The sequence below is a fragment of the Raphanus sativus genome, chromosome 5 (assembly GCF_000801105.2).
Source record: "Raphanus sativus cultivar WK10039 chromosome 5, ASM80110v3, whole genome shotgun sequence".
Taxonomy (NCBI): Eukaryota; Viridiplantae; Streptophyta; class Magnoliopsida; order Brassicales; family Brassicaceae; genus Raphanus; species Raphanus sativus.
Window position 1 is genome coordinate 18,518,642 of NC_079515.1, and position 17,774 is coordinate 18,536,415.

Consider the following 17,774-nt stretch of genomic DNA (forward strand, 5'->3'; position numbering starts at 1 on the left):
GTTTTTTATTAAAAAAATTTGTAAGTTATTTTTGTTTTTATTTTTATTAAGTTTTACCAAGTTTATTTTTATTAAAAGAAATAAAAGTTTTTATTTTTATTTTCCCTTTTTAAACGTTTTTAATTATTATTATTTTAAATTATATTAGTTTAATGTGTTTAATTAGATTAATCAATGGTTAATTTTGGAATTATGAAAAAAATTATACTAAAGGGATAACTAAATGATGGTTTTATAATATAGGAATAACAATGCTGAATTTTTGTTTCATTTTGACAATTTTCCCTAAAAATAATTAATGTACGGCAAAAGGATGAAAACTGTCGTAATACTAGGGAAAACCCATATAATGTGGATTCTCGTTTTAGGTACAAAATGGTTAAAGAGTTGAAAATCTGGTTCCCTAAAAAATGGAAAATCTACTTCACTTAAATCTTTATGGGGTGAAAACTAGATTTTGAAAAATCAAAAACTAAAAACTACTCTAGAATATACAAACAATCAACCTCTTGGTCGTCAAAATGGTGGAATAATTGAACAAATAAAAAACAATTTTGTAAAAATGAGTTGTCTCAAAAAAAAAAGAACTGAGTTAGAAAAACTGAAGCATGTTGACAAAAAAAAACTGAAGCATAACTGGCAGTTTACAGATCACTTCAAAAGACCAGATATCTGTACAGATTTTAAATTGGAATAAAATCATAACGCTTAGAGTAGGAAGCAAAAAAAGAAAAATTGAATTATTCATCTGGCTCAATATAGTAGAGAGCAGAAAAAAGGAATATTACAAATGAAGAGAGTACTGTGATGATCTAAAAGGAGCCTAGAAAGAGTGTATGTCGTCTCTCACTCTTCATATGTACACAAACCCAACTTTTGTTCCCACGTTAGAAACCAAGATAGTACCTATTTCTTTGTTTCATCAGGGAGAGAGGCTTTGTAATATATTTTCTGAAGATAGTGAAGTAACTCCCCTACGGCAACGTGTGATTATATCTGCATGTGATTGTGTACAGGAACAACCTCGTATGGGGATTTTCTTATATGTATATAATTGAAAACTTTTGAGACAAAAGGTGTTTAGAAAGTAGTATTACCCTAACAACTTGAGAGATTAATTCCAGGGTTGTGACAAAGAGACTGTTGAAGTTGATGCTTCTATTCCTCTTTGGTGATTGATTGCAGTGTTTAGAGTCTTGTATTGTTCATCCACCGACTTGTATAGAGCTTGGCTGTATGCTTCTTTCGCCTGCCATATACCAAGCAGATATACCCATAAATGATGAGATAGACAATGGACTTGGAGAAAACGTTTGCTGATCTTTTAAGTAAATAGACAAGACCTCATTCGGGTTGCTGCAGTCTGCCGTTACATCTGAGAAGCTGATTTCAGGTGCAATTGATAGTCCGGTACCGTGGAACCCAACTAATCTTTTCTCTCCAATTTCTTTCTCAACCTGTGGATTCACAATGAGGTAGGTGATGAGAGGAAAGTAAACCAGAGAAGAAGAAGAAAAAAGAGTAGCAATACTTTGGGAGGAGGCGGCATGATGTCAGCGCAAAGCAAAGACATTGGATAGATATGTCCAGGAGCACCAGAATGTTCAACCAGTCTTCTCATGTTGTCCACCGAAGAAGAATCAAAGGGTGCCTGAACATTTTTTTTAACGTCAGTCTCTATGATATCCACCAGACACAGATAAGATCTCTGCATTTCATTAGGTAACTTACAGGAAACCATTCCCCTGTAGAAGGATCCGGGCGGTCCCTTCCACCGCTTGGTGCAATCCATATTAGTTGGGAGCCAGACCTACAGTGTGGTTCATGCTACATTAGCAGAATTCCTTTATTTTTATAATGTAATAAAAAGATTCCTAACCTTAGCAATGTAGCCATCTCCTTTAAGCTTCGTGTGTTTGCTTTTCGTTTCATATCAACAAGCTCAGGATCATCGTTCATGTGCTTTTTTGAGTAGACACATATGAGATTCCTGAAAGCAGAGGAAATCCAAGAAGTCTTACAAGATTTTGCTTATATTACAGTTCAGCCCATCAGGTAGCATATCATTGTCCAAAAGAAAGTTTGTGATACCTTCCCATACTAAACGGCTTACAAAGAGGATCAGTGATGACTCGATCACCAGCCACACATTTCTGCAGCCACACAAAAAAAAGGGATAAGTATGGAGACAGTAGCGTATAATAGCTCAGCACAAGGCTCGAAGGCTTACAATGTTCTCTCCTATGTATGGACATTGTGCTTCAAGTAACAAGGAAATGACAGCTGGATCAGCTTCACTTTGATGATTTGATATTAACACGATATTGTGTCCCTGAAATCAACCAGTTAAACGAAAATAACTCAACTGTTGATGGAAGCAAAAAAAAATGCGTTGAAAAGCTTCAAGTCTGTAAACTGTCGGGAAGAGGACCTGTCGAAGCTTGTCTTCCAGATCGGAGAAAATAGAAACATTCCCAACGTAAGAATTTCTGCACAACAAAATACATTAAAAGGCCCACTGACAAGAATCAAACGAATTATGAGTGCAGGTTCGAGCGTACTTGAAATCAATGAGGGGACTGATGTACATATGGACAAACTGGTAGTAGTCAAACGGCTCTCTCACTGCTTTATGATACGGATTGAAAGTATAAGGATCCTGCAAATTATAGAAAGGAAGATCAAGTAACAGAGAGAATTCAGATGAGAAAAAAAAGGGATTCCAAAAAGTACCTCGACACCAAGAAGCATGCGATCAAAAGCAACAGACATGTTTGTTATAACAGTCTTATCTGCACCAGGAGCTCCGCTACTTAAAACCTATTTGACATGAAAATTTCAGTTCTTCAATCCAGACAAATGAGAGATAAAAAAAAAGCAAATTGAATTACAGCATTTTTGTAGTTCCAATATAATTCTTCCATCCCAGAGGCAACATTGGGAGGCAACCTTCCAGCTTCTTGTTCCTTCCTTATACCAGAGATAAGATCTATTGCACCACAACAATTATTAGGCATTTCTTGGATTGCAATCACCATAATGTACAAACTCCTTAGCTTTAGATTCCGTATTTGAGTGGAGAAGAAGAAGAGTAACCTGTTCAGTTCGCGCATCCAAGAAGGTACGGGAATGGTTGAGCTCATTACTACTCTCGCTGAAGGAAGTGCTAGCCGCGACTACAGATTCCTTATCCTGAACGAGCTCAGACATCGCTCTCACACTCAGCGACGATGCGCCGCCGCCATGTGAACGAAGAGGCAGCTTCTTGGCGGTTAATCTGAAGGAAACGTTGCCGCGAAGAGCCGGAGGGTGAAACGGAACCCTAGGCGAGGAAGTTACGGTTGCCGCAGCAACGGCAACGGTTGCCGTTGCGGCGGAGGAGTAAAATGTGAGAGTCATTAAAACGTGATTAGACGAAGCAGAGAGAGAGGGCGTGTGTGTGTGTGTGTGTGTGTGTGAAGGAGATCGCTTCCTCACTTTTTTTTATTTATCCCACGAGGACTCTTCTTCCTTCCCTTCCCCCATTTCTTTTCCACGTTTTTATATTTTTACTTCTTTTTCTTTTTCTTTTCACCAAATTAAGAACTCATTTATGTATATATATATATATGTTTTTTCCACTCTATTACAGAAGTAGCGGCAGTAATTTAATTCAAATTAATTTGTCTTTTTACTGTGTATGTTACAACATGGAGCATTTATTTTTCTAAAGAATTCACATATCTCAATACTCTATATTTTGTAATAGTAATTTTCAGAATCTGATTGTAAATGCATTTTCTTTATAATTAGTAATTTTTAGAATCTAATTATAAATGCCCTTTCTAAAAAGAAAACTATTTTCAATTTAATAATTTTATAAGTTTATAAATAAAATTACTTTTTGGAAACTTTATAAATAAAAATTACTATCTAATAGAAAATGCATGTAAAATTCTAAAATATACCTTCTTTAAACACATTTTTAAGTGGCCAGAACACTTAACAATTTTTAAATACTAAGGGGGTTATTGGTAGAAGAATTTAAGAACAGTTATTAAATTTTGAGATTCTATTGTTATTGGTTTATGAATTTTAAAATCTGAGTAAAATCTATTGTTATTAGGGTGATGATTTTTCAATTCCACTCAAAATCTTTGGTTATTGGCAAAGTTTAGTTTTTATTGATTTTAACATTCTATTGAAATCTATTGTTATTGGGATGTAAATTTTCTTTGTTTTTACTCATAAGACTCAACTTTGAGAATATCAACTATATCCATAAGATTTTTGAAATCTATGCAATAAAATACACTCATATACAAAAACACACAAAATAGAATAATGAAATAATACAAAGCAACTTTAACATAATACAAATCACAACTTAATATATATATATATATATTAGAAAAATGTAATAAAAGTAAAAAAAATTAAAAAAAATTTAAATTTTTTTTTTTGAATTTCAAAAAAATAAAGAAATTGAAAAATGATAAAAATTTATATAAAAAAGTTCAAATTTAAAAACATATATTTCGAAACTATACCTTTACATTTTCAACATATAATAATTACTATGTTGTTTATCATTTTTGAATATATAATTAAATTTATAAATATTAAAAATCTGAAAATAAAAAATTTGAAAATAGTTTGAAAATTATTTTCAAATTTCAAAAATATTTTTTTAAATGAAAAAAAAATCTAACTTTTATAATAATTTCGAATTTAAAACATATAATTCAATTTTAAAAAAAAATATTATTTTTATTATTTCTTTATTACTCTTTGTATATATATATATATATATATATATATATTTATTTATTTATTTATTTATATATAAGCCAACTACACCTCTTTAATGAAATCTCTTTTGATAAGCCAAATTGAAGAAAATCTATATCAATCTAAGGAAGTTATGATCAAATTTTATAAATCAATGTATATACAATTTTCACAATCCACATAATTTTAAAATCTATCAATTCTTAAAATTCACAAACTCTATACAAATTTATCTCCCAATAACCCCCCTAAAATTTGGATATATGTAGGGTCAAGAAGACAAACCAATTATCAAAAAAGAGTCAAGAAGACCAATATTTCCTTTTTAACCAAATTAAAACTTCATAATCATGTACTATCTATTTTCCTCCTTAGTTGAGTCCGTACTTGTGTCTTGCATTTACTTGGTTTGAAGAAGTTATATTTGTGTGTACACACACCCTTAACAATATCTAAATATAAATCATGTGACGTCAAGAACAAAATATAAGATTCTATTAATAAATCGAGGAGATTGTCGAGACGAAATTCTAACTTTCTATTCTCCGTTCTTTTTTGTTAAACAGGGACTGATTAATTAGAAGAAGTCATGTTTGTGTGTGTAGACGTAATGATATTTTAAAGTTATTGTAACGATGATAAAATCTTTAAATTGTGTTTGGTTGACAAAATAAGATAGTTGTTGCGAGTCAAAGTCAACTGTATAGTTATTTCTTCTCAATGTTCGCTACTCGTGTATTTACACATGAGTAGATAAAGCTTCAACTATCAGATTGCAGTTTGCCCTGAACGGCACAGAGCTCATACCAACATTAACCCTGTGACTATTGACACGCATCGGATTATGAGTGGTTCGAAACCGAGCAAAACCAGGAGTCCCGTTTAGTGCATAAAAAGTATTCTTTGACAGAAATATAAAATATCTCAACAGTACCGTTATATTTCCAAGTCGCAACTAAAAAGTCCATAACATGAAAGCAACCCTGTAAGATGGGAGACGGAAACCTATCCGAGGAAGTTGATGATCACCAAGTGCAGGACCAAGTTGCAGAGGACAAAATCAGCAAATGCTCGTTCCGGTGCCAAATCCTGTAGGGTATTTCAAAGCAAGAGGATTACAAAGTGCATTGCAGGAAACTATTATGATAACACTGACAACAATGATTGTGCTTTTGGCTATGGACACAAAGAGATCATTATCTTCAACATCTATAATACAGAGAACTATGTGATAATAACCTCATATATTTGATAAAAAAAATGACCTCATATACTTCTTCAATGGAATCGATGTGCAAGACCTCGAACCAATGGATTATTTAGCAAACCAGTTTCTGCATATTATCCCATAGCTAACAACTGACCTAAACTCTGTTGGTTATGTATTACAAAAAAATTGCATTCCCATAGGTTACTTACATTTGACTTGCACTACATTAACGAGAACACCTTTCTCATTACAGTTACAGCGCACTAAGGTTCGAGTAGAAATATTTGGAGTGTGAATGGATGTATAAATCAATCAAACTAAACATGGGTACAGAGGTGGGAGATGAAAAGCAGTGGGGTTGTTAGATCATTCACAAAGAGAAACGAAATAGTCATTTCAATGGCATAATTAACTACCTTGAATTCCTTGTTTTCTTTGTTCACTTGAATCCGGAGGCAAACTATAAACAAAAGTAAAGAAGATGGTTAGCTTTATACATTCCAAAAAGGTTTCAAGCAAATCTCTCTTCTAAAGAAATGCTAAAACTTACCAGCAAGAACAGCTGTCCCAATACAAGAGAGAACTCCAGATAGGAATGAGTTAAATGGAAATGATCCCACCAAAGCCATATACGCCACCTGTTCAAAAGAGATTAACACTTACTTGAATTTTGCCATTAGTGAAAAAGATTTAAAATGCTAGCAACAGAATCACTTATCCATGACGAAACAAGAGACTGATGGCGTAATAGAAATAAATCAAAGTTATAGGTTTCATAAGCCCATATATAAATCAATTATTCCTATTCTACAGCAGGGGTTCGAATCTAAAGAAACACAAATTAATTGACCTGAAAAATTACGACAGATCGACTCGAGAATAGTAGATCTAGAAGCAATAGATAAGCGTACCTGAATCAAAGCAGTGAAGACGGCGAAAACGACATACAAGTCAATGATCTGCAAAAGAAAACAAGTTCCATAAAGACGAAGAAGGATTCGCAAAAGAAGGGGAAAATGAACAATGGGCGAACCTTGAGATTAGTGGGAGTAGCGGAATAAGCGGAGTGAAGAGATCGGAACAGATCCTGAGCATCCTTGCTTGTCGATTTCACCATTCTTCTCACTGATCGATCAAACCCAAATCTCCCTTTTTTCTTTGGGAAAATTGTCTTTTAAATCACGAACTTTCAAATTTGGTTGAAAAAAAGCCTGAACTTTCTCTTGGACCATTTAAAGCATCAATTTAATTTGACTAGCCATTTTAAACATCAATTTAGTTTGACTAAACCAAATTAAGCACGACGTTAACTCGGATAACAGAATGATTAAACAGAGTTAAATGTCGTCTCTAATCTCCGTTAAGTCCAAAACGACGTCGTTTAAAAATCTTTTAAAAATATGCATTTGAGTGGAATCGAACCCGTGACAATAGACACACACATGTAAGGCTCAAACCACTAGACCACTTAAATATTTTTTTAACATGATTGACTAGTAATAGTTAGTATTGTGAAACCTCCAAATCATCTTATTCAACCCTAAATCCCTAATTAATTTTATAAATATTAAAAATTGTAAATAAATTATTAACTATTCAAAAATTTGTGAACATTACTAAAAATATTAAACTTATAATAATTATTAACTTAACTATAATATTAAGTTTTATTTACAAGTATTATTAAAAATACTACTTATAATAAAAATCATTTTGTTTTATTAGTAATTAAAAATCATCTAGTAATTAAAATTATAATTAACAATCATTTGGTATACTATTAATTAAAAATTATAATTAATTATTATTATAAATCAGACAAGTTATTATTAACTATAATTGTTTATTATAATTTTTAATAATACTAAAAGATTATATTTTTAAAAGTCATAATTTAAAATCATTTTGTATTATTATTAGTTAAAAAATATAATTAAAAATCATTTAGTTATTTATACTCACAAAATTTCAAATAACTAATAAGCTATTTACAAGTTTTAATATTTATAAAATCATTTAGGGATTTAGAGTGGAAGAAGATGATTTGGAGGTTTCACAATAATAGGTATTATTAGTCAATAAAGTTCAAAAAGTGCAAGTAGTCTAGTGGTTTGCGCGTTACATGTGTGTGTCTTTGGTAACAGGTTCGATCCACCCAGATGCGATTTTTTAAAAGATTTCTAAACGACGTCGTTTTGAACTTAACGGAGATTAGAGACGGCATTTAACTCTGTTTAATCATTCTGTTATCCGAGTTAACGTCGTGCTTAATTTGGTTTAGTCAAACTAAATTAATGTTTAAAATGGCTAGTCAAATTAAATTGGTGCTTTAAATGGTCCAAGGGAAAGTTCAGGCTTTTATTCAACCAAATTTGAAAGTTCGTGATTTAAAAGACAATTTTCCCTTTTTTCTTTCGACTACTGCTTTCGTTTTTGTCTTCACGAGTCTGATCACTCGTTACGAACCTGTGGCAGCGTCGTCGTTTTACAAGCGGGCCGATTTACGATCTTTTGGGCCTTATTAAATAAATAAGTTTCTCCGCTTCTACAGTCGATTTTCAGACACTACTTTCTGTCCAAAAGATTTTCGGTTGTTACTTTCTGTCGGAAAAATGACTTCCTTTCTCACTTTTCCGGCCATTTCATCTCTCCAATCTGCTTCATTTCGTCCTCCCTCTATATCTCCCCGGTCATCCTCTTTCTCCCTCTCTCTAAAAACTATCATTGGACAATGTGTGGCTTGAAAGTTACGATCTTTGCAGTGTTATGTAATCAAATTCACAAAACTAGCTAGAGTCTCTGAATCTCTCAAGTTAAAAAGAATGAGAAATTGATCAAATTTCCTTGTGTTAAGTGCAGTAATGCTGAAGCTCCGATTGACATTGTGGCAGATATCAAATCCGAAAGGGTACGAAGGACATTATTACTTGTGTGTTTTATAAGATTTCACTAGATTTTGACCCGCGCTTTCAAAGCGCGGGATCGTTTTACTTTTAAAATTCTACTAGATCTTGACCCGTGCGACCGCACGGGTATTAATTTTCAGTTTTAGTTTTTATCTATTTATACTAAATAATATATTTATAATATTTGATCGTTTTATATTGACTAAGCTAGGGATATGTATTTGGATATCCACTCGAATTCGGTTAAAATTTATTTGGGTTTGAGATTTTCGAGTTTAAAGATTCTATCTCTATTCGGGTATTTATAAACTTTGGTTCTGCTTTGATTTAGATCTTTGCGGGTTTGATAACCCGTTTAAATTATTTTTAAATTTTCAAAATTTATATATCTTTAAATATCTTTAAATCTAAAAAAATATAACATTTAAATTTGAGTAATGTAAGATAAAGTACCTAAACTAAAAATTAAAATAAATTTAACTTGAATATTTGGATGAAGAATAAATATATATATATATATATATATATATATAATGTATTTTTGATGTTTTGATTATTGTTTATCAACTTTAGATATTTACTTTTGACTATTTTTTATATTTTAAATCAACTTAAAATAGCTTATATCTTGGATATTAACTCGAAAAATAGCTATCATTGTCTATAAATATGATTTAAATACATTCGAATATCCGAAATATTTCGTTCGGATAAGGTTTAGTTATTGTTCTCTAGATACCAAAATGGTAAACCCATTTGGATATTATCTAGTTTCGGTTCAAATTTAGTAATACTTTTTTCGTTCAGATTTGTTCAATGAAGAGTTGATATTATAATTTCCATGAATTGTTTGTCCAATAAAAATGTATTTTTTTTTGAATTTGACATTGATTTAATTGAGAAGTTAATGAAATGTATTTAATTCAAATTTAATTTTAGAAAACACATTAATGTAAGTGGAAAAGACAAAGCATTAAAATAGGGAGTATTATTTAATTGTGTATTTAATTCATATTTAATTTTGAAAAACACATTAATCAAAGTGGAAAAGACAACATTAAAATAGGAAATATTATTTAATGTTAGTGGCATAGAAGTGTAAATAACACTGAAAACTAAGGGACATTCTATATGTGTACTTCTATTTTAATAATATAGATTTAGAAAACAAAATATTTGTAAAGTGTAATTTTTCATAGATTTGTATTTGTTTATAATATATTTAGAATTGTGATAATATAGTAGGGTTGATTTTTTATGTTTTTGTTTTTAAAATTTCTTTTTGTTTAAAATAGTTATAAATTGCCAATATGTCTAAGTAGCTGGAGTTGTATTTCCTTCATGTATGTAAGACTAACATTTCATCCTATTTTGAAATGTTTTACAACTTTCAAAGAAATGATTTGTATAATAGAAGATATTTTGGTTTTTTGTTTGGAATAGAGGTGAGAAAAAATCTGGTAGCTACGATTGTATTTATAGGCTTAAGTTAATATCTTAAAGTTATTAAATGAGAAATATATTTTCGAAAATACTTGATTGTATTATAAATATATAAGATCAGTTCGTCTATTAATATCAATGTGTTTATTAGTGTGTGATATATAGGATCAATACGTATTTGAAAACTTTTATGTAAAGTCAATGAGCAGAATACTTTGATTTTCTTAAAGAATATTCTCTTTTTATATATTTAAAAGAAAATGAAAACCTAGTGGCATGTAAATAAATGTAATATTTTAAAGAAGAATAGAAAATAATACCAAACTAAATATGATAAAGAAGTTGAGTGTTGGAAGAAATCTTGCGATCATTGCTGGAAGAAGCTCTGAAGGAAGCGAGTGATAGAAGAAGATAAGCCAGCTCTCACCGTTTAGTGTCTCCTGTATTTCAATGTTAGATCAATACTCTCTTGTATATATAAGAAATGATAGATAGGTTAATGAATGATTGTAGGATACGCTTCGGTTTCGTAAAGTAGTATATATTATGGATATTCCTTGCCAGTTGGTTAACAGAATCAAAGCGTATATAGGAAAGAGATGATTTTGTACAAACTAATATTCATTGTATATAACGAATATAGAAAATAGGAGATATTATTTAATTTGGTTAGGTAACAGAAAATCGTAGTGAACTTTTGATAAAGTTGGCGATTTTTTTTTTTGAAAAAAATGTAAAAAAGACAATGGCATAACAACGTAAATAAGTTGAAAAACTAATGGCAGAATCCTAGTAGGGATTCTGCTTTAATAGTATAGATTGTCTTAGTTAAGATGGCAGTTTCCTTTTTAGTTTAGGTTGTAGTTCTTGGAGGCAATGGTTTCGTTGGCTCATCTATCTGCAAAGCAGCAATCTCCTACGGAATCGAGGTTGTAAGTGTCAGCAGGTAAAATAAATTAAGTACTAACAATAGTGTCTGCATCGGAATTAGTCTTCACTTTTTTTACTTATCAGCTTTTGTTGATTATTTAGGTCTGGTCGTCCTAACTTCCAAGATTCATGGTTGGATCAGGTGACATGGGTTACTGGTAAGCACTTTAGATTCATACAAAACATATCCAAGTTTGGTTTCTTAATGTGTCTGGTTTTTTTTTGGTTAGGTGATGTTTTCTATTTGAATTGGGATGAAGTACTTCTCGGTGCTACTGCTGTAGTTTCTCTAGAACTCAAGAACTCAATATAAGAAACACTCTTTCTTATTAATCACTCAATCAATGCTTAGAAACTAACTCAAAACTAAGCTTTTGTTGCACACACAATTCGTAGAGAATACATCAACATATGTATCTCTTTTTATATAAGCCTAGATAACTCCTAAACCTATTAGAAACACCTTTTCAATATTTCCTAATCCTTTATAAACCAACACTCATTAGGATTAGGATAGCTTGCACTTCAAGCTATCGACAAGCTTACTTCAACATTCTCCCCCTTAAACTTGATCTCATCTTCTCGCACTCGACGCATTCCGATCAGACTCCTTAGCTCCTTAAATCGGATCCTCCCAATACTCTTAGTAAGTATATCAGCTCGTTGTTCAGTTCCCGGAACATGTTCGACTTCCACCTGCTCATTCTCAACACATTCTCTGATGAAATGAAATCTTCTATGTATGTGTTTACTACGACCATGAAACACCGGATTCTTTATAAGGGCAATGACAGACTTGTTGTCAACTCTAATCGTCACCTTCTTGCTTGTTTCTCCTAAGACTTCACTCAAGAGTTCTTGAAGCCATATTGCTTGTTTCGCCGCCTCTGTAGCTGCCATAAACTCAGCTTCGCATGAAGAGAGTGCCACAATCTCTTGCTTCTGAAAACACCAGGTTATAGGGCTTTCATCAAGGTAAAACATATGCCCTGTCGTACTTTTGCCATCGTCGTCATCAACGTTATGTGAACTATCACTGAACCCTATCAACTCGCACGCTGTTGATCTCGTGTATTGAAGACCCAAGAAAGTAGTACCACGTAAGTACCTTAACACCTGTTTTAGTGCTGCTCCATGAGACTCTTTAGGATCCTGCATATATCTACTAAGAACTCCGACACTGAAACTTAGATCAGTCGTGTATGAAGCAGATAACGAAGGCACCCTATTGTTCTTCAGAACTGTCGTTCGTCAATGCTTTTCTCTTGATCCGACTTTGATAACTTAAGATTCACATCCATAGGTATATGGACAGAGTTACACTCGAGCATCTTTGAATCCTCGAGAATCTTCAAGGCGTATTTCTCCTGAGACAAAACTATTCCTCCCTCATGCTGCCGAACTTCAATACCAAGGTAATATGTTAATTTGCCTAAGTCACTCATCTCGAACTTTCTTCCCATCTCTGACTTGAACTCCAAGATCGACTCTAACTGTGAGCCGGTGACGAGAAGATCATCTACATATACGCATACGAGAAGAAGACCTTTCTTCTCCTCTTTTCTATAAAGTGACGGCTCCTTAGAACATCTGGTAAAGCCGAGATCATGTAGTATACGGTTGAGCTTAACATTCCATGCTCTAGGGGCCTGTTTTAGCCCATAAAGAGCTTTATTTAGTCGATATACCTTATCTTCATTTCCTTTGATCTCAAACCCCTCGGGTTGACTGACATAGACTTCTTCTTTTAACTCTCCATGTAAGAATGCGGTTTTCACATCCAAGTGATGTATTTCCCATCCTTTAGATGCCGCAAACGCCATGATCATTCTGATCGTTTCTACCCGAGCAACTGGAGCAAAGACTTCGTCGTAGTCAATGCCATGTCTTTGAACATACCCTTTTGCGACCAATCGTGCCTTATACTTGTGGATACTTCCATCTGCATTCCTCTTGATTTTGAACACCCACTTCAAACCAATGGGTTTGAAACCCTTTGGCAAATCCACAAGAACCCACGTTTGATTCTTCTCTATCGAGAAGATCTCATCTTTGCAAGCATCAACCCAAACCTTCATATCTTTCGCTTCATTGTAGTCCCACGGTTCATTGTTTATGATCATTAATAACCTTTCACACTCCACCTCAGATAACAAAACATAGTCCTCAAGATAAGCCGGTTTTGTGCTTACTCTTGATGATCTTCTTACATGCGTCTGTGTTTGCTCTGTATTATCATCGTCCCCTTCATCATCGTTATCTTCTTCTTGCTCTTTGTTAACTGGTTCGTCATTGATTACAGTTGTATCTTCATTAGACTGCAGCGGTGATAGTTCAATTTCAAACTCTGAAACAGAGCCATCGTTGTTGTTCCAAACAGTCGTGGTCCAATCCCATTTCTTCTCTTCTTCAAAGTGAACGTCTCGAGAGATAATAATCTTCTTACTAGTCGGTTCAAGCAAACGGTAAGCCTTTGTGCCAGGCTCTATTCCAAGATGCACCAAGACTCGTGATCGATCATCTAATTTTCTCCTTCCCACAGCCTCTGTTCTAGCATAACAGGTACAACCAAACACTTTGAGATGCTCAATGTTAGGTCGCTTACCACGCAAAGCTTCATAGGGCGTTTGTTGAACCAATGATCGGGTCGCTATCCTATTGATTAGATAGGTGGCATGTCTCACCGCTTCTCCCTATAATATATTGGGTACATTCATGTGTTTAAGCAAGCTTCTAGTCATCTCAAGTAAGGTGCGGTTCCGATGCTCCACGACTCCATTTTGCTGTGGAGAATATGAAGCAGTGAGATGTCTGTTGATTCCATTCTTCTCACAGAACTCCTTGAACTCATGTGACAAGAACTCACCGCCTCTATCAGAGCGGAACGTTTTTACCTTTGCCTTTGTTTCATTCTCCACGAGTTGCTTGAACACTTTGAATTTGTTAAACGCCTCGCTTTTCTTATCAAGAAGTATCGTCCACATATACCTTGAACAATCATCAATCAACACAAACACATAACGTTTTCTTCCCGGTGTAGATGGAGTAATGGGGCCGCATAAGTCACCATGAACAAGCTCTAGTATCTCGGTTGCTCTATATGATGTTGATTGTGGGAAAGATTTTCTAGTCTGTTTTCCTCTCAGACATGAGACACAGGTTTCCTTCTCTACTTCAATATTAGGTATACCAACGACCAGAGATTTACTCATCATCATCTTCATAGTTTCGTTGTTAAGATGCCCCAACCGAGCATGCCACATAACAGACTCAGACGTGCCTTTGATTTGTAGACAGTGAGCAACATCAGCCTGCAAAATAACCTTGTATAAACGATTCTTTGATCTTTTGCTCTTGACCATTAGTTGTCATGTCCGATCATAAAGCTTCAATATGTCTTCTTTCATACTAACTTCACATCCTGCTTCAGTGGCCTGACCCAAACTTACTATATTGCTTCTCAAACCGGGTATGTAGTAAACGTTTGTAAGTATCTTCCTTTCACCTCCTTTTAGAATGAACTTAATGGAACCTTTGCCTTTTATCTGGATACGAGAGTCGTCTCCAAAGCGAACCATTCCAGTAACACCTTCATCGATTGTATAGAAAAGAAACCGATTACCACTCATATGATTGCTTGCTCCATTGTCCAGGTACCATAGGTTCTCCATGTCTTGCTCAACATCAAATACGCTGGGTTTTACCTTCTGTTCATTCAGGTAAACCACTTCGTGCATCATCAGATCATCCGCTTCATGTGTATCTTCGTCTTTCTTCTCAACTGTTACTTGTAGCTTCAAGAGTCTGTCGGGGCAATCAGTAGCGTAGTGGCCGAGTTTATCGCATCGGAAACAAGTGATGTGGGATGCATCTCTGCCATCTCTGTTTACATTCTGTTTGTATGCTTCTCGCTGAGCATAGTAACCGCTAGATCGTCCTCGGCCTCTTCCTCTCCAATTAGTGCGTCCACCTCGTCCTCTTTGTCTATTGTAACCACCTGTTTCTTGTTGAGATTCACTGTTATATAGCAGTTTTCCTGCATCTTCGTGGTGCTCGTCTTCTTCTTCTTCTTCACTTATTCTTTCCTCATATGCCTTTAAGCGCCCAACAACATCTTCAAACCTAGCAGTCTTCAGATCCAACAGTTGTTCAAGTGATGCTACCATATGAATGAATTTCTTCCTCGACAAGCTTTTCAGAAACTTCTTTATCTGTTTGGACTCTTCTATAACTTCTCCAAGAGATGCAGCTTTCGATGATATTTCAGATAATCTTCCGACAAAAACATCAATAGTTTCTGTTTCTTTCATCTTAAGTTTGTCAAACTCTGCCATTAAAGTGCACAAACGCGCCTCTCGAACTCTTTCGGCACCAACGTATCTTGTTCGAATTGCTTCCCACACTTCTTTAGCTGTATCAAGATTTCCAATTTGCAGTGTAGCTTCGGGTATGGATTGAAATAACAGAGCAATAGCTAGGTTATTTTTCTTATCGTTTTTAGCTCCAGGATCTATGGTTTCCCAAACTTCATTGACTTTGAGTGCAATCTTCATCTTCATAGGCCAAACTGTGTAGTTGGAATCATTCAACATCAGAAACTTTATGGACGAGGGTCCAGTTTCTTTGGTATTAGGTTCGACATCGTCTTTTGCATCCGCCATTGTTGTTATCCACTCAAAGCTTTCTCTCTCACACGATTTAGAATATCCTAAAGCTCTGATACCAAATCTAGAACTCAAGAACTCAATATAAGAAACACTCTTTCTTATTAATCACTCAATCAATACTTAGAAACTAACTCAAAACTAAGCTTTTGTTGCACACGCAATTCGTAGAGTATACATCAACATATGTATCTCTTTTTATATAGGCCTAGATAACTCTTAAACCTATTAGCAACACGTTTTCAATATTTCCTAATCCTTTATAAACCAACACTCATTAGGATTAGGATAGCTTGCACTTCAAGCTATCGACAAGCTTACTTCAACAGTTTCAACCATTGGTGGGTTTGGTAATGAACAACAGATGAAAAGAATCAACGGTGAAGCTAACGTTATCTCTGTGAATGCTGCTAAGGATTTCGGTTAAGTATCTTTCTATAGACTTCAATGTTATCACCTCCGTCTCCATGGATTTTTTTTTCTTTTCAGACAATCTTTTATCGTGTGCAGGGGTTACTAAGTTTGTCTTGATCACTGTTCACGACTACAATCTTCCACCATTTGTTCTATCCTGCGGTTATTTCACCGGAAAACGTAGGGCAGAGGCGGAACTTCTCTCCAAATACCCCAACTCCGGTAAATGATGGATCCAAGTCAACCTTCTTACCAGAAACTTACCTTATGTTTTTTTATCTCCTTGTTGTTGTTATCCTTGTAGGAGTTGTCCTGAGACCTGGTCTCATATACGGAAACGAAAAGTTAATGGATTCGAGGTCCCGCTTGATCTGGTAGGGGAGCCACTAGACAAGATCTACAGTGCCGCAGAGAGTTTCATTAGACCATTGAGGTCTCTCCCTGCCTCTGATCTCCTCTTAGCTCCACCGGTTAACGTCGATGATCTGGCACTTGCTGTGATTAACGCCGTTAAAGATGATGATTTCTTTGGCATTTTCACTATTGAACAGATCAAAGAAGCAGCTGCAAAATGAGAGCCTTTCGATACTGAATAGCTTCTTCTGTTCCTCTCTCCCTTTGTATTGTATCATTTTGATGAACTAGGTGACGACAGGGTAAATGATATCATGAGATAATTCGAAACTTATATATACATATTTTGTTTTGGAACTGCACTGTCATAATGTCTCCTTTTCTGTCATAATATGTCTTTCAGAAGTGCTAGAAGGAAAGTGTTGGAACTGAGTTTTTGACATGAACATTTCCATGGGCTTTTCAGCGACATTGGTGGTCGTCGTGGCCGGATTAATATTTTGTTTGAAAGCTTATCACGAGTACGACAATCTAGTATATTCAACGTCAAAAACGAAGTTAAATCGAAAGAGAAATGAAGCAACGAAGTGGGTAACTTACTATGAACAATACAAAACTCCAAGTAAAAAAAAAAAAAAACTCCAAGTAACCTGGTCTTCTCCCACATTGGATATGACAGACAGCCATTTTGTGTTGTATACAATAAAGACAGGTTTATATTCAAATAATTATTTTATCTATTTTATATGATATATATTAAAAGTTAAATGATGTATATTTTAATACAGCTATCTATTAAATGATGATTTCAACGCATGAGGTTTTATAATCATTTTTATTTTTTATAACAAAAAATTTAAATGATTGATAACAAAAAACTTTCAATATGAGACTTTTAATATTTTTAATAATTATTATTGTTTTTCAATACAATGGAAATTTTGGAAACTAAAATACTTAATTTTCAATACTTTCTCATTGCAAATTTTAAAGTTTAAATATTTTCAGATGATATATGGTTTAATTTAAACAGTATTAAAGTATATATATATATATATATATATATATATATCTTCTAATAAA

At 33.9% G+C, this 17,774-nt stretch overlaps 3 protein-coding genes across 6 annotated transcripts in view; 1 reads left to right on the forward strand and 2 right to left on the reverse strand.

Annotated features, from left to right (window-relative positions):
- Nucleotides 1-609: 609 nt before the first annotated feature.
- Nucleotides 610-3,475, reverse strand: LOC108830192 (glycerol-3-phosphate acyltransferase, chloroplastic). Its single transcript, XM_056986789.1, has 13 exons — nt 3,098-3,475; nt 2,892-2,991; nt 2,734-2,820; nt 2,562-2,659; nt 2,432-2,489; nt 2,231-2,332; nt 2,092-2,153; nt 1,880-1,990; nt 1,732-1,810; nt 1,532-1,651; nt 1,344-1,457; nt 1,098-1,249; nt 610-996 (listed from the first exon to the last, which is right to left on the reverse strand). Exons 1-12 carry the CDS (start codon nt 3,397-3,399, stop codon nt 1,115-1,117), a joined length of 1,368 nt encoding a protein of 455 aa, XP_056842769.1. The 5' UTR covers nt 3,400-3,475; the 3' UTR covers nt 610-996; nt 1,098-1,114.
- A 2,145-nt stretch (nt 3,476-5,620) lies between these two features.
- LOC108837904 (dolichyl-diphosphooligosaccharide--protein glycosyltransferase subunit DAD1) overlaps nt 5,621-17,774 on the reverse strand; it is a 73,806-nt gene continuing 61,652 nt past the window's right edge. Inside the window, exons 1-6 of one of the 2 annotated variants that reach the window (XM_056986112.1) lie at nt 8,382-8,489; nt 7,014-7,126; nt 6,892-6,939; nt 6,531-6,618; nt 6,397-6,440; nt 5,621-5,859 (exon numbers count right to left, since the gene is read on the reverse strand). In XM_056986112.1, coding sequence (XP_056842092.1) covers nt 5,776-5,859; nt 6,397-6,440; nt 6,531-6,618; nt 6,892-6,939; nt 7,014-7,097 — 348 coding nt within the window. In that variant the 5' untranslated portion in view covers nt 7,098-7,126; nt 8,382-8,489 and the 3' untranslated portion in view covers nt 5,621-5,775. Of the gene's footprint in view, nt 5,860-6,396; nt 6,441-6,530; nt 6,619-6,891; nt 6,940-7,013; nt 7,130-8,381; nt 8,490-17,774 lie in introns of those variants that run through there. The other variant, XM_056986111.1, reaches the window with a different exon arrangement.
- Nucleotides 8,556-17,002, forward strand: LOC108830200 (uncharacterized protein At1g32220, chloroplastic). 3 transcript variants are annotated; one of them, XM_056986110.1, is made up of 7 exons: nt 8,559-8,669; nt 8,840-8,888; nt 11,182-11,258; nt 11,490-11,541; nt 16,251-16,345; nt 16,434-16,499; nt 16,642-17,002. In XM_056986110.1, the coding sequence occupies exons 2-7, from the start codon at nt 8,842-8,844 to the stop codon at nt 16,713-16,715; spliced, it is 411 nt and encodes a 136-aa protein (XP_056842090.1). In that variant the 5' UTR covers nt 8,559-8,669; nt 8,840-8,841; the 3' UTR covers nt 16,716-17,002. The 3 variants fall into 3 exon arrangements, 2 of the variants coding, with proteins under 2 accessions (XP_056842089.1, XP_056842090.1); XM_056986109.1 differs by having other exon boundaries at nt 8,556-8,888; XR_001946149.2 differs by lacking the exons at nt 16,251-16,345; nt 16,434-16,499; nt 16,642-17,002 and having other exon boundaries at nt 8,556-8,888; nt 11,187-11,275; nt 11,490-11,547.